The sequence below is a fragment of the Tachypleus tridentatus genome, chromosome 13 (genome assembly GCF_004210375.1).
Source record: "Tachypleus tridentatus isolate NWPU-2018 chromosome 13, ASM421037v1, whole genome shotgun sequence".
Classification (NCBI taxonomy): Eukaryota; Metazoa; Arthropoda; class Merostomata; order Xiphosura; family Limulidae; genus Tachypleus; species Tachypleus tridentatus.
The window spans coordinates 126,340,821-126,357,080 of record NC_134837.1 but is presented as its reverse complement, the minus strand read 5'-3'; the positions used below and the strand labels follow the sequence as shown (position 1 = coordinate 126,357,080).

The following is a 16,260-nucleotide window of genomic DNA, read 5'->3' as shown; positions in this document are numbered from 1 at the left end:
GACAGTATTTTCAACAATAGTTGTGTGACATCAGAATTATTAAGACAGAGTATTTCCAACAAGTCATGTGACATAACAGTTGCTAAGGCAGAGTATTCCAACAATAGTCATGTGACATAACAGTTGCTAAGGCAGAGTATTCCAACAATAGTCATGTGACATAATAGTTGCTAAGGCAGAGTATTCCAACAATAGTCATGTGACATAATAGTTGCTAAGGCAGAGTATTCCAACAACAGTCATGTGACATAATAGTTGCTAAGGCAGAGTAGTTCCAACAATAGTCACATGGCATCAGTGTTGTTCAGGCAGAGCAGTGCTAACAAGTCACGTGATATCAATGTTGTTAAGGCAGAGTATTCCAACAATAGTCACGTGATATCAATGTTGTTAAGGCAGAGTATTCCAACAATAGTCACGTGATATCAATGTTGTTAAGGCAGAGTATTCTAACAACAGCCATGTGACATCAGATTTGCTATAGCAGAATATTTTCAACAATAGTCATGTGACATCAGTATTGTTAAGAAAGAGTATTCCAACAACAGTCACGTGACATCAGTATTTCCTATTTTATGAGTCATAATTTCTACACATTGTTTTTACAAAATTGAGATAAACACATGATGTGGTTTATCATCAATAAACATATGACATGGTTTGTCATCAATAAAATTGAGGGATGTAAAAGGGAATTCTCCAGTAAATAATGATGATCAATTACAGAATCCCTAAGGCATAACAAAGAGTTAAGAAACAAGCAGCGAGTCTAGGAGATGATAATTTATATTTTAAAACTGATAACAAAAATTAGTTTCAATTCCTACCTTGGGAATATTAGATACAATTTCATAGGTGACACCTGAAGAAAACATGTAATCCTGTAATAAATAAGACAAAGGTCACATTTTACCAACAGTCACTCCATGAAATTGTTTTAAACATAAAATAAAGATCACATTCTCATCTTTACCACCATTATTACAAATTGCCATTACCATAAAATCCTGTAACAAGATAAATACGTACATATATTACAATTACCTTGAAAATTCATAAAAAACGTTAAATAATTGATGTTTATTACCATTTACATACAATCTAGAAATGATAATGATTATTACATATCTACCACAAATTACCAATAACAAGTAACCCTTAAAATTAATACTTCCATACCACGCGTGTATAAAAAAACAAAACTAAACATGGTAAACCACCATTTGATAGCACTAAACTTCTTCTTGCAACACACCTGCCTGCTTATTCGTTTTTTCATTCGGTCCATGATGGACTGTTTTTTGTATACATTAATAGCCAACCGTTTCCGAAGGATAAGGTCCATGGTTGCTGGGTGGCTCAACCGTATGGTGACCTTGAGGATCATGTACACCCGTTCAGTTTGAGGCGTAACTTGATTCAGATGGATGGAATCGTGTATGGATGAGTCCCATGCAGCAACAGCTGAAACCTAGAGAATATATCAGGAGACATAGCTATGAGACAGTATTTACATACAAATAAAATAGAGCACCATATATCAGCAGCCTTTTCAGTGGTACAATAAAATTAATAGAAAAAACTACAGTAGACTCAATATTTATAAATCAGCACATTTATGAGGCATGGATTTATTTTATTATTTAGTATAGATGTGATGCACAGATTTATTTTACAAATTTGTATAGCTATTAAGCATGGATATATTATACAAGTCAACACAACTGTGAGGTTTGGTGATATTTTGAAAATTAGCCCAATTATGAACAATTGTTTCATTTTATAAATTAGCACAGTTGTGAAGCATGACTTTATGATCTTTAGCCCACTCGCTGTGGCTGGAATGCATATTTTCCCAGTGCAGAGGGACATATATATATATATATATGTCTCAGCCACAATGAAAGGGTTCAATCTGTCAATTCAGGGTTAAGGCTTATCTTTGAAAAAAATCGATATCCCTCTGTCTAATAGGTTGTGCAGGTAACATTGCATGTGACACCTGCATGAATATTCCTTGTTTAGTGACTTTGATTTCAAACTTAACTTTGGCCATTAAACACAAGTTAGTTTTATTCATATATGATATTATATATATATATAACAGAGAGAAGCAGTCTCAAACTTAAAATAAAAATTCCTCTGTAAAGAAGAAAATTTTGTTAAAAGTCTAAAACAGACTACTAAAACTTTGTAACTTCTGTAAGGATGTCACAAATCCAAAGATTACCATGAAGTAAAGGAGATGAACTGTTCAGAGTTTACCTGCCTTAAACAGAATGTCTACAATACCTTAATTAAAGCATGACAAAATCAATACAGCAATGTAACTCTTTGAAATACAGTTAATATAGTAGACAACTGAGCTGATTTAATACACTGAATTTTATATGCAAAAACGGCTCGTTTTGGGTTGAGAAAATATTTTACATAGAAGAGCGAACAACGTTTCGACCTTCTTCGGTCATCGTCAGGTTCACAAAGAAAGAGGTAACTGACCGGAAGCTGACCACATGTTTGAAAGGGGTTGTGTAACTGTGTGTCGAAATGTAGAGGGCGGTATTAGATGTTTGAATATATAATTTTATTTATTTTATTATATTAATATAGGTATAAAAACTTAGAAAAACTAAGATGCAAACAACAGAAAAGACACAAAAACAACGAACCGTTGACTAACCTCATAATTAACAGATCCGACCGACAATTAAACAGAGACGAGATACATCTACTTAACAAAGGACTCAACTTCGCAATAGCACCTAGGTACATTCCAACCATAGAAATCAAAACATGTTTAGAAGACTTAGCCAGGAGACTTGTGATACTTTCTACATAGAAGAAAAACAAGGAAACAACCAAACACAACCAACAGAAAGAAGACAACTTAGATAATTTTATTGACATCCAACAGCCAAACTTCCCAGGTAAAATTACAAATTTATATTTTCCAGAAACACCTAAAAACAACATCTTAAACGATTTTTTCAAAGAATTTTCTCACAAAACCATCAACATAATTTCACAAAACAGAAAACTAAAAAACAACCTTACAAAAAGAGACATTAATTCCATTAAAACCTAAAACAAGACAAAACATAAAAATTCTAAAAGCAGATAAAGGTAACGCTTATAGTCATAATGAACATGAATGAATACATTCAAAAATGAATAACATCTTATCAGACACAAACAAATTTAAACCAATACACACAAATCCAACAAAGACACACGAGGCGCAACTGAACAAATTACTACTACAAATGAAAAAAAGCCAACACAATTTCACAAACACTTTATTCCTACCTACGTAAAACCGACTCACGCACACCGCAAATATACAGCATCCCCAAACCTCATAAACCAGATTGTCCATTACGACCAATAATGTCCACATATGAATCGTTTAATTACAATCTTGGTAAATACATAGCATGGGCATTCTCTAAATATGTAACATCAGCCAGCTCATTCATCAAAGACTCTTTTAATTTCAAGTCTAATCTAAATCAACTTAATCATAAAGCCTTAATGGCCAGTTTCGATAATATATCCCTCTTTACAGAAGTTCCAACCACTGAAGCCTGCAAGATAGCCTTAGAACTCTATATCCGAGACCCTAACCCAACTATAGAAATTCCCAGTAACCAGTTAGCAACCCTCATAGAATTCACCACGATAAAGACCAACTTCATGTTCAACAACCAAAACTATATACAAACAAATGGCCTAAGCATGGGCAACCCAGTATCACCAGTTCTAGCCAATATTTTTATGACACAAGTTGAAACACAAGCAATTAACACAGCATTACATCCACCACTATACTGGTACAGATATGTAGATGACACGGTTGGATTCAAATCTACAGAACACATACTTAATTTTTCAATCACATTAACTCTATACATCCCAACATTAACTTCACATGTGAACAGGAAGAAAGCAATCAAATATCATTTCTTAACCTCAAAATTACAAGAACTGACACACAATTCAAAACAGAAATCCACCGAAAAACCACCCATACTGGACTATACATTCCTTGGGCCTCAGCACATGAAACAAAACAAAAACTCAACATACTAAGAAACCAAATAAACACAGCCATAAAACTATGCTCACCAGATAAAATTAACGATGAATTAGACAACATAAAACAATACTTCATCAACATCAATAAGTTTCCTCCACAAACCGTGAAAACATTATACACACACCCAGACAGAAAGCAAAATCAACCAACTGAAGTAAATACAGCTCACGAATAAAAAAACCACGAAACCATATACTGCTGTATACCATATATTCCTGACATCAGCAAACAAATAACCAACATTTGGCAAAAATTAGTAACAAAATATGACATTCCAGTTAATACCAAATTTATTCAAAAACCAGGCACAAAACTGAGGTCTATACTACGTAAAAACTACACTGACAAACACAACACCAACATTATTTATAGAATACAATGTGATAACTGCCACGACTTCTATATTGGAGAAACAAGTAGGAAAATGGAAACCAGATTCAAAGAACATAAAGTCACCTTCACACGTTTTCGAACACTGCAAGTCAAATAAACACAACATAACCATAGAAAACACTCAAATACTAAATAAAGAAACAAACATAAACAAACGCAAAATTAAAGAAGCCTTACTTATACAACAACTTAAACCCAAAATAAACCAATATAAAGGAACGCCTTTATACCTATATTAATATAATAAAATAAATAAAATTATATATTCAAACATCTAATACCGCCCTCTACATTTCGACACACAGTTACACAACCCCTTTCAAACATGTGGTCAGCTTCCGGTCAGTTACCTCTTTCTTTGTGAACCTGACGATGACCGAAGAAGGTCGGAAACGTTGTTCGCTCTTCTATGTAAAATATTTTCTCAACCCAAAACGAGCCGTTTTTGCATATAAATTTCTCAACAAGTGGGTTTCTCGACATCACTGATTAATACACTGAATGTTCAGTGATGAATTACTAACAATGACAACACATACAATTTATCAAAATACATCTGTGTAATGCCATGATGGAAACTTAAGATTGTATTAACTCTAAATCAGATATAGTTACAATTAATGGTTAGAAGACAGAAGCATTTCTTACATCTTTCTCAAAGTGTTTCACAATAGGCAGGTTGAACATTTTGCATCCATGTTCCTTTGGAAGAATGGAATTGTTTCCTGCCATGGGTATACCATTATCATCAGCATTTGTTGTACTGAAATCATCAGCTGTAAAAAACAAAATTATTTTTAGTCCTTCATTCTGTCTGGAAAAACTGATATGGCCTATTTCCATTCTACAGGTATATCATCTAATAAGAGTTTCCAGCTAAGGATTCTATGAAAATTAGCTACTCTGTGCAGATACCTAATAGTCTTGTGACTTACGTTTGTTTATAGTTAAGCACGAAGCTATACAATGGGTTTCTGTGCTGTTACACCAGAGTATTGAAATCTAACTTTTATAAGTCCACACCTTGTAATTTAAATGGAAAAATTCATATAACTAAAATAACTACAATTCATCTAAATTTCTCTGAAATTAACTATTTAGAGAATCATTCTTTCCAAAAAGTTTTCTAGTTTACATGCAAAATTCCACATTCTCCCAACTAACACAATTTCTGTCATACAATATACTAATATTTCAATTATTGCTCAAAATTCTATCCATTTAACATCATTTTAACCTGAAAAGATAATAAAACTTCATAATGTATATCTTTTTAATTACTATAATATATAAAACAAGGTCTGTTTCAACTTGAATAAAATATAGTAAAGAATAGATTACTTTACTCCTGACCAACAACTGGCAAAACTAAGTAACATGGTTTACATAAATGCCTAATATTTGAGATTTTGAAAAAAAAAAGGGACCCACAATTTGACCCAACCTTTTCATCTTTTTCAATTTCCTCTATCTTTCTCAACCTCTTTTGTATATTCCCTGACTCTTCAGGTTTGTAGCTGCTCTAATAATACAAATACAACATTTCAGATATTTACATTCCTGAAGAAACAGAGAACACTGTCGACTAGGAAATACAAGGCTACTGAATTATCAAGATTGATGGTAACTGGTCAGCTCCAAATTTTACAATTAAAATCTTTTTATGCATGCTCTCACTATAGAAAATGTCAACAAAAAATATTGTTTTTCATTAGCAAACAATGAGAAGAAAATTTGGAAAGAATACTATTACTATACAGAGACTGAAAGCTAGTTATCATTCCTGTTTACTTACCATTCAGGTCAAGAAAGATTACTGGAATGTGCTCTTCCATGCCTGGTGGTGGTTCCCTTCAAAACAAACAAATCATTAACTTTTACTTGCTTAAAATTGATTCACAACACTTGGATTTACACATGACGTTTACAACTAGGGAAGCAAATATTTATTTAAAAAGTACAACAACAACAAAAGAAAATTTTCTAAAATTGTTTAACAGATATGGCAAAAACCACCAAGTTACTGTACCCTCATTAGAGAAAATATATTAATAAAAGTTTACTATATTTCTGTAATACATGTAAATAAAGTGTGTGGACTGTAAATATTACTTCAGAGTTATGAATATAACCAACAATGATGGTCAAGAATTAACTCTCTCACCACAACTTGTTACTAGCTAAGTTTATGACTCCGTGTTGACCTTTTTAAATTATGTATTTTTACTAAGAATTTCTCCATTAAAATATGGAGTCAAAGTTGACTGCTTTGAGTACAAAGTGATTTTCACGTTAACATTAAAAATATTTTCCTTATCTGAAAAATCTCAAATTTCATGTGAGTAATCTCTATAACTTGCTAAATAAATTTAGCATTTTTTTCTGTAAAACACTATATTTTATGTTGTTTTTTTTACCCTAACTCTATACGAAATTGGTAAATTTGGGCAACTTTGTAACCACCAAAAAAACATTTGAAATAAATCTAAATTAACCATTTTTTTCTTTCTAGAATGACTTCAATTTGTAACAGGAAGCCACATTTGTTTATCCTATATAGCTTTAAATTCATGATAGTATGTATTCGTTTCTAATTACATTCTTTTGTTATACTGCTTTTTAACCATTACCCTATTGAAGTACATAAAGTACAGGCTACTCACAAGTGTATATCATGACAATTTTTTATTATTGTTATTCTTTACTTTACCTAATCGAACTTGAAGTATCTAATTTCTACATTTTAGTTACTTTTATAACAAAAAATAAAGAACATAAATGAAAAACAAGAAATATAGTACTTACCTGAGTTGTCATCTTTTTTTTTGCTGACAACTGCCAATTAAATGTAACCCTACTTTTTTATACTGTGGTACTACTGCAATAATTGTTTTTTATTGAACTGAATAATGCACCAAAGAACACAAGATAATGACATGCAAAAAGTAAATAGTTTCCTATAACTATCACAGTATTTCTGACTTCTTAACTATGTGACAAGAGCCATTAAAAATTTAGCTAAGCTTGTTGATGTGTTTTTTGTGGAAATAAAATTTAAACTGGAAGAGAAGCAGAAAATAATGTAATATAATATGTCATTTGACAGATTAAAACCTTGAATTTCTATTGGTTAAAAATAATATAATATTAAACAGTACAGAAAACTATTGGCAATTTCTGAGAGAGAGGATGATACAGGCAGATAAGGTAGAAGTGGTTCAATTTTCTAGTTTTTGGCTCTGTAACCAAATAAGATTAAAAGCTAAAAAAATTATTCTTTGCCTGAACAATGACCACATTATAATGAGTAATTTACATTTTAGTTTGACTTTTTAAAGGAGTGATAAATAATTTAAAGAGGGGAAGTTCAAAGAGGAAATGCCATAATTCTCATACAAAAATAATTAGAAAATAAAAAAAAATACTGCCTTATAAAATTAAGAGGGTAAACTTACATATATTAAACGTTGGGCTACTAGCAACATTTTGATACCAAGCTTATTTGTATACTGTGATAATAAAGTACTTTAATTAAACTTTGAATGTAGCTCACTAAAATCTCATCACATGTGCAAAAAAATGCCCATAATGAGAGAATTAATACAATTGAATGAAAACAGTAGATGTAAAGGTTATACATCTTGGTAGGATTTTAGAAAGAAAACCATGTCTGGAATCCTGATTAAGTATAGATTCCACAGATATCAACTTGTGAAAATGTAATCATACAAGTCCTAGAAACCATCAATTGGCTTTGAACTAATATTAATACATCTATACATTCTTGCCAACATTAGTAATTTTAATGTTCATGTTTCATCAAGTGTTACACAACGTATTTAAAACCAAGTGTTTTATTACTGTACAAACTGTTCTGTGAATCAAAAGCTGAAATGAAAAGAGTCAAACAGAAATGTTTTTAAATTTGTAATGTTCCTTATTCTTTCAGACCTGTTTTTTCTCCATTTACTACTTTAACAAGTAATTCAAAATACTTCACTGAAGCTACTTATCAAAATGTGAAACATTCCTGTCCAATATAACAAAATCAGACTTTGTTTCAATATATCTCACAGGGCCGTACTGAGATCAATTAAAATATTTGGATTGAATTAACACTGGACTATATATAACTACATAAAAATTTCTACTATTTTTTTGCATGCTGTTTATATTATTTCACATTTAATTAATTCAACCAAATCTTACCAGTCTGCTGGAGCTCCTGGTATTTCAGATCCAGGAGCAGGAACTAAAACAGCATTACGTTCTTCAGTCAGAGATACCCACTGGTCAATGAGGCTTTGCTCTCTTTCAACATCTTGCTCTGTCTTATCTATATGAAGTAAAACATCACTGACAAATTTATAAAACTGTTATTACAATTTAGTATATTTTACAATCCAAATAACTGCAGACACATGCAACTTTAGCAGGACAGAAACATGTCAGAAATTTAATCTCAAAACAGACTGGACAAGTTTATTTTTTAAAATCAAATAAAAATATTTTAAACAACAATTAAATACCACATTTTCCTTTCCTTTTGTAAAGGAATAAAAATCGTTTTTTTTTGTGGCAAAATAGGTAAACATTTTAAAAGTTTCTGGTGCTATAGATCATTGAGAAGATTGGATTACATCTATCATGTATTATTTATAATTTATTTTGTTATGCTTACTAACTACTACAGACGTCTTGTGTTCCACACTTTGGAATTTATCATCCATTTGAAAAATACAGTAACAAACATATAAAGCATAACCTGGCAGAAAAGAAGTAAAAATCATGCCTTACTTTCTGTTTACAAAATCAATTTTAAAAACTATACTATTATAAATATAAGAGATGGTAAGTAATGTGTTCGGCTGTGTGTTGTCATTTTCTGATAAATAATATTATAACCTTGGTAAAAAATGAAAAATATGATCAGTAGGAGTACAGTAAGTCAGCAGTAAATCTTCCCAACAAATTATGTAAACATTCAACTTCTATAGTTAGATACAAAAAGACATTAAGAACCATACAATTATTTTTCTTCTCAGCCCAGCATAGCCTAAAAGCACAACTATTATACAGTATTTTGTAAGCCAGAGGTATATTAAGCGTTATCATGTAGTAGACCAACAAATAAGTTCTACCTTTTTTATTAATAATCTTTTGGATCTGATCATCTAAATACTCCCTCCGTTTCATCAGAGCTTCCGACCACTTTTCTCGTAGCCATGACAAGTCTTCTTCTTGGTAAGAATCTAACGGCTTCTGAAGCTTAGACCGTGAACAGACACAACCAATGGCAATGTTGGTGATAGCTTCACAGATAATGGGTAAGGTTCCAGAGTCCTGGACTGGCTTTACCCTAACAAGTATCCTTCTTTGTTGACCCTATGGACAAAAGAGTAACAGATTAAAAACTTTTGTAGGCAAAAAAGAATGACAGACAAAATTGGATTACAAATGTTTTACAGACTATAATATGGAAAAAGATTTATGTATTTTAGAAAATTATGAATATATTATTAAAAATAAATCCTCAGTTTTTTTCTTGACAATTTACTGAAGTTGAAATAATTTACAGACATACTACGTAACTGAAACTCTAATTGCTGTATAAGTTGGAAAATAGAACACTTACCTTTAAGAGAAAGAATTTAAAATATGACAGAAATATAACTTTCTTTCCTCAAAAGTACAAAGTAACAGCAGGAATGCCAACTTCATTTGTTGCAGTGTATAACAGAAGAAAACAACCAGAGTTAAGGAATTTCTGGTTTTGAAAATTTGAGATTCCTTCAAAAGGCATATTAACTCTTATGTTGTATGACAAAAGTGCAGAGGACTTATTTCTGTTCTTTCCATTCTTGTCACAAAGACACAGGTGTAAAGTCAACAGAGTCAGCCTCAATGCTACCTAACATCATGTCTCAGGACACTGTATGCTTGGTTTATCTTTGAAATGTCCAGTGCTGATACTGGCCATGTCTTGTGTTCTTGTAAACTACTATCTTTATACATACAACACTGATTTATTTTTGTGCTTGCAACAAATATCCACAAAATGGGCTGCTGCTTTTTAATATCTGATTTTTCAATTCAATTCACACTTTAGATTCTGCTCTGGCACACTGAAGAATTGTTTCTTACCCTTTAGTTACTTATTTTTCTAATGACTTCTGTTCAGCAATTCTACAACATTCCACTGCTGTTTCTCTTTCAGTTAATATTTTCCTGTCATCTTGTGCTGAACCACTTTGCTTTGCCTTCAGTTTACTTACCTTCCTGTTAACTTCTCTGCTTTATCAAATTATACCAAAAACATTTAAAAGTCTTTTGTGACCAAGTACAAGTGCTGTTTCTAATAAACTTTAAAAGTTTGTCTGCTGTTAAAATAGTAAAATGTAATATCATGTGATTTTAACCATTACAAGAGACTGTGGTAACAACCTGCCTTCATCATCTTCCAGATGATAACAATTTTACAAATAATTCTCAAAGTGTAAGTGACATGGAAAGAGAATACAGCATCCAATTTACAAATGTAAAGAAAATAAAGCACAAGAATCAGCCACAAATCCAAAATTATAACTTTCATCTAAGCATTTGGCCTTTTTAACATAATGACTTTACTATCATAAACTGGCTTTAACAAAACACATATTAGAGGAACTTCTACTTGTATTACATACTTTATGACTCTTAATATTTTCATTTCTTACCATATGTCTTATAAATTCTGAAGTTTTCTATTTATCATTTATTATTATTATTAGAAAAGGTCTAAATATTTGACAGTAATATGACCACTAGAAACATTGGTGCTGATACTTATAACAATGGTAATATTGTCACACTTCATTAACTAGTCTTTCTTTATACAAGATCATAAATCATATAGCACAGACCTATATGACATCTGGTGTCTGCTAGGATAATGTCTGAAGTTGGAAGAAATATGTTACTTTGAATCTTGCTTAAATATAACATAAAGTTTAATGCCAAAGTTTAAAAGTTATCACAAAATTTTTTATAGCCTTTAGCACCTGTCTAAGCTGAAAAACACCTCCAGCTGCCATGTCAGGTTTACAGGTCACTTCCACAGGTGTGTGCTCGCCCTGATCATTTAGTTCATGAATCTCTATCCATAATTCTATCTTCCTGGTCAGCTCTGCCCACCTAAGTGCCAAAATATGTAAAAACTATTACTGAAGTGAATTTTTTTTCTGAAAAGTTCAATTTTTTTTTTAAATATTGGTTAATGAATCATTCTTTCTTTTTCAGGTAAATACAGTTGTGTAAGTCAAACATCATAGGTGGTCTATGATGTTTGACTTACACACACGTATAGTGTTATTTAGATAAAAAAATTCTAAGAAACAGAAATGCTTTAACAAAGAAATAACTACAAGTCCTAAATGGGGACTTACTGACCTGTCTGCTAGTGATCTTGACCACTGCAACTGTGCATCTATTTCCCATCCTGGCCTGGCTGAACTGAAGCCACCACTACGATGACCCCATACTTCTATGGACAAAGCTCCTTCAACACAGTGTTCAAAAAACTCTTCTGTTACGTTGATTGTAAACTCCTGTCATGATAACAATACTAAATGAAAAACAAAACTAAAAAACTGTTTCTTAGAGAGTAAAATTTGAAAAATCCCAAAGTGACTTTTTTTTCCAGACCCCATACTTCTATGGACAAAGCTCCTTCAACACAGTGTTCAAAAAACTCTTCTGTTACGTTGATTGTAAACTCCTGTCATGATAACAGTACTAAATGGTGTTAATAAAAATAAACCAATATTACAAGAATAAAACCATAAACAAAACTAAAAAAACTGTTTCTTAGAGAGTAAAATTTGAAAAATCCCAAAGTGACTTTTTTTTCCCAGTTTATTAAATTACTAATTATTAAGGTAATCAAAAGATCACTCACGGATAAATTTACAGAGATCAAACTTTTTATACGTAACTTTTAGTCAAAATTAGCTATTATTATTATTACTATTCTAAGCAATATTCTTACTACTAAATAAAGAGGTTAAAAACTGAAACCATAAATTAAAAAAGTAGTCTCAAGACTCTAAATGGTCTAAAAAAATAATACATTAAGTTAAAGACTAATAAAAATAGTCTGATCATGGATTCATATTTAGCTTGAAATTATTATGAAAAAATAAATAAAACTATCTTCCCATACAGTGGCATGAATAAGTAAAAAATAAACCTCAATACAAAATAACACAGTAAAATTTGTTTACAGTTGGATTAAAGAATTATTAAAAATGTCCATTACTACAAAACCACAAAATGTAATGCAATGGAAACATTTATCATTACCTTTTCGTGGTCAAATAAGAACATCATTTTGTCCCTGCCTTTACGGGCAATGGGTTGATCAGGGTTTACTACAGGAGGTACAACAATAGAGTCATGATGACCCCAGAAAGTATACTGACAAAAAACAAAGTTGGACAGCGAGGGTGGAAGTCCAGATGCTGATTTAATGGCTACCTAATTAATTATAGATAGGAGAAAACAATGTACTTAAAAATATTAAAACATATTATATGATAAATTTGTTAAAATATAGTTGATTTATTTAACAGAGAAAAACATATAGTACATATAGAATGAAGTATAAGGAGCAAAAGAAAAAATTACATCACAATAATACTGTTAATCTTTTTGCAGATATTTCTAAATAGGATTTTACTTGTTTTACACTATGGGCTTCCAATGAGAAAGAGCAAAACAGCATTTTGACTGTGCACCAAATCAAAATTCCACTTATATCAGCTATTTACAATTACCATGATGTACAATACCTTCTGTTAATGATGTACTGATCAACTCTGTGAGACATTGCATCATAATAAAGTATGTTAATAACTCATTAAAAAGCTGTAGATTTCCAATAATAACAATAATGACATTTCAACTACATGCTAAAAGCCTCAGTCAAAGTGCTATTTTTATCAGTTATTCAGAATATATGAATCATCATGGTATATAATGCCTTATACTAATGGTATAATTTTAAGCATGGTAATAAATGAAACAAGAGGTTCTGAAATATGGAGCAAAATAGCTAACAATCATATAAGACTAACATTTTATTTGGCTTTTAAATGTAATCCAAAGCATCTAGCTTTCTGAAAACAAGGAGAACAGAAGGTTAAATATATCTACCTTTGTATACAGTAAAGATTGACAGTGATATAAATTTCAAACTCACTTTGACAACAATCTGTCTTTTTGTTGAGAAGTCCTCCCCATCTTCACTGATTGTACTTACGTCCAACAAGGACCCCCTGACACTGTCTCTGTCTGACCACCCAGCATCTCCTATCCTTTCTGGTATAGAACCTGCTACCCTGCCAATCTGAACGTGGAGTCGTCCAGCAACCTAAGACAAAGTGAGAAAGTTATAATTTTCCTATACAGGAAATGTATAGGTACTTACCTCCCCTAATATAAATAGCTATTCTCATTCAGTGCTGCTCTCTATCCATAAGCATTTAAATTACCAACCATCTGGAATGACTAATTCCAACACATCTTATATGGAAATTATCATGAAACAACCCTCCACCAATAACAGTGAGACGTACTGTCTTGATGCTTGTTAACTCCCTCTATTCAATTCTACTGAACTATCACTTTGAGTATTGGCAGAAACTGGAACACCAATTTTAAGTGGGGAGGAAGGACAGAAAGTGTGAGGGTATAAGAAAAATCATAACTTTTGATATGGTACACTATCTCCACTCACATAAATAGTTAGAATCTCATATTGAATGGGTGGAACAATTATTGCGAGGGAAAGAAAGAAGCACTCCTTGAAAGCATCCAAACAACACTCCTCAAAAGGAAATCTCTTAAGCTGAAGATCATACGTGGGAGACCACACCACTTTTGAATCAGTTATACTCTTCGCTCATTGTGGAAAAAAGTTACATATACAAGTGGAAAGATGAAATAGCATATCCAAGTTGGAGAGAACTGAGACAGGACAGTGATATGAACCATACAATACCTTTTAAACTTAATCTGTCATCAAAAAGATCTCTGTGTAATGTTAACCATTTCACTCAAAGATATAATGACAACAACCACTCCAAGCACAAGAACATCCTCTGAATAATATTCATCAAGGGATGGCAGAAGAGGAAGAAGTGTAGTAATCTGCAAACATATCCACCATGACCCACAACATGGATGGAGTAAAAAACAAAAAGAAGTAAAAATGAATAAGTGAAAAGAGACATCTGTAATAGATCTGTGAGGACTTGTGTTGATTGATTTAGCTCTAGATCTAAAACCCAGCCACTGGAAACCAACATCCATGTGGGAGTAGGATGTGGAATCCCAACTGTAGGGGAGAACTGTAATCTTCAAGGGTCATTCCCAGGTTAAACAGAAGATGATTTCACATCATCATAACCATAGCACTGCTGCCCTACTCTCAACTAAATGGTTTTATAATCATTTATATATATAGTTCTTGTATTTCATTATAACATTCAGAAGGTTGCCTCCATAATTTGCCACCCTATGGTTTGAAACTGGAAGGTGGTAATGACTCTCAAACTCTAATAGTAGAAAAGGGGATAAGAAAGAGCAGTGGAGTGTCTGGAGGAATCACAACACACGAGACAATGGGTGACCACAAAACCTTATTTAAAAAACAGACCATACCAATTTATTCAATAAAGGCATGGCTGGGATGGGCAGTTATCTCCTTCAGTTTTACCTATGTAGTCCATGAGTGAGTACAGTCTGGAACAAGCAAACTAATGAATCAAACATATCACAAAGATAAACCAACAAGTGACCTTATGAAACACCCCATCTCCACAGTGTATGTGGCATAGCCATTAAATTATAATTATTAAGTCATCATGGTCTTACAGTGTGGCTTTTAATGGTTTAAATACACATGGACAGGCATCACTTGTCACACAGTAGGATCTATAAAAAATAAACAGGAACATGTTCCAGAAATATAAGAGCTATATATATATTAAAAGGTAACTTACCTAGCCACAGTTTCATAAAAAAAAATGAAGTATGGCAACAGGTGGATGACAGTACCCCAAACAAGGAATAAACAGCTAGCCAAAGTAGAGAATGCAAGTTGAAAGTATGAGATGTAAACCCAGTGCTCAACACATAAAGTACCTCCAACAGACGGCAGAGTAGACATGCAGAGAAAAGAGAAGGTATGTGATCAGGGTGAAGACATTAGGAAGTAATGATGGAAAGAAGGAGGCAAGAAATAAAAGGTCAATTAAATCACAATCCAAACCCATGGGTATGGGAATAAACCACAGACAACAAAGTAGAGTAAAGGAAAACTGACAAAATATAGGTCACTGAAAAGTCAGTGCAGCCATTATATGAGGAAGGAAGGCAATAATGAGAGCAAGTAGGTTGGACCCAAACACCCTTGGGTCCTCATAAATAAATTAGCAGTAAGAAATATACATTGCAAATAAAAAAAATAATGAATGATAAGAAGTGTAAACTACAAAAAAAAAAAAGATGACAATGAAATTGTTGATATAGTGGAAAAATTAAGAAACTCTACAGTGAAATAAATATTTGTACAAGATGTTGTGTGTTGAAAATATTTAACCTAAATATCGATGAACCCATAAAAGAAACCACTGGTAAATTGAAAGTAACAAACTTATTAAGCCTACTCAAACAGTACAGAACAAAGAATGTCACTAAGCACTAAATAATCTTAACCTGACAATAAATAT

General features: G+C 32.0%; 1 protein-coding gene across 4 annotated transcripts in view; it reads right to left on the bottom strand.

Annotated features, from left to right (window-relative positions):
* Positions 1 to 16,260, bottom strand: part of LOC143240693 (kinesin-like protein KIF13A) — a 140,413-nt gene that overhangs the window by 21,352 nt on the left and 102,801 nt on the right. For all 4 annotated transcript variants that reach the window (XM_076483553.1, XM_076483554.1, XM_076483556.1 and 1 more), the window contains exons 20-29: positions 13,728 to 13,898; positions 12,830 to 13,003; positions 11,918 to 12,075; positions 11,530 to 11,662; positions 9,631 to 9,874; positions 8,699 to 8,825; positions 6,285 to 6,340; positions 5,138 to 5,265; positions 1,256 to 1,471; positions 828 to 881 (exon numbers count right to left, since the gene is read on the bottom strand). In XM_076483553.1, coding sequence (XP_076339668.1) covers positions 828 to 881; positions 1,256 to 1,471; positions 5,138 to 5,265; positions 6,285 to 6,340; positions 8,699 to 8,825; positions 9,631 to 9,874; positions 11,530 to 11,662; positions 11,918 to 12,075; positions 12,830 to 13,003; positions 13,728 to 13,898 — 1,461 coding nt within the window. The remainder of the gene's footprint in view (positions 1 to 827; positions 882 to 1,255; positions 1,472 to 5,137; positions 5,266 to 6,284; positions 6,341 to 8,698; positions 8,826 to 9,630; positions 9,875 to 11,529; positions 11,663 to 11,917; positions 12,076 to 12,829; positions 13,004 to 13,727; positions 13,899 to 16,260) is intronic.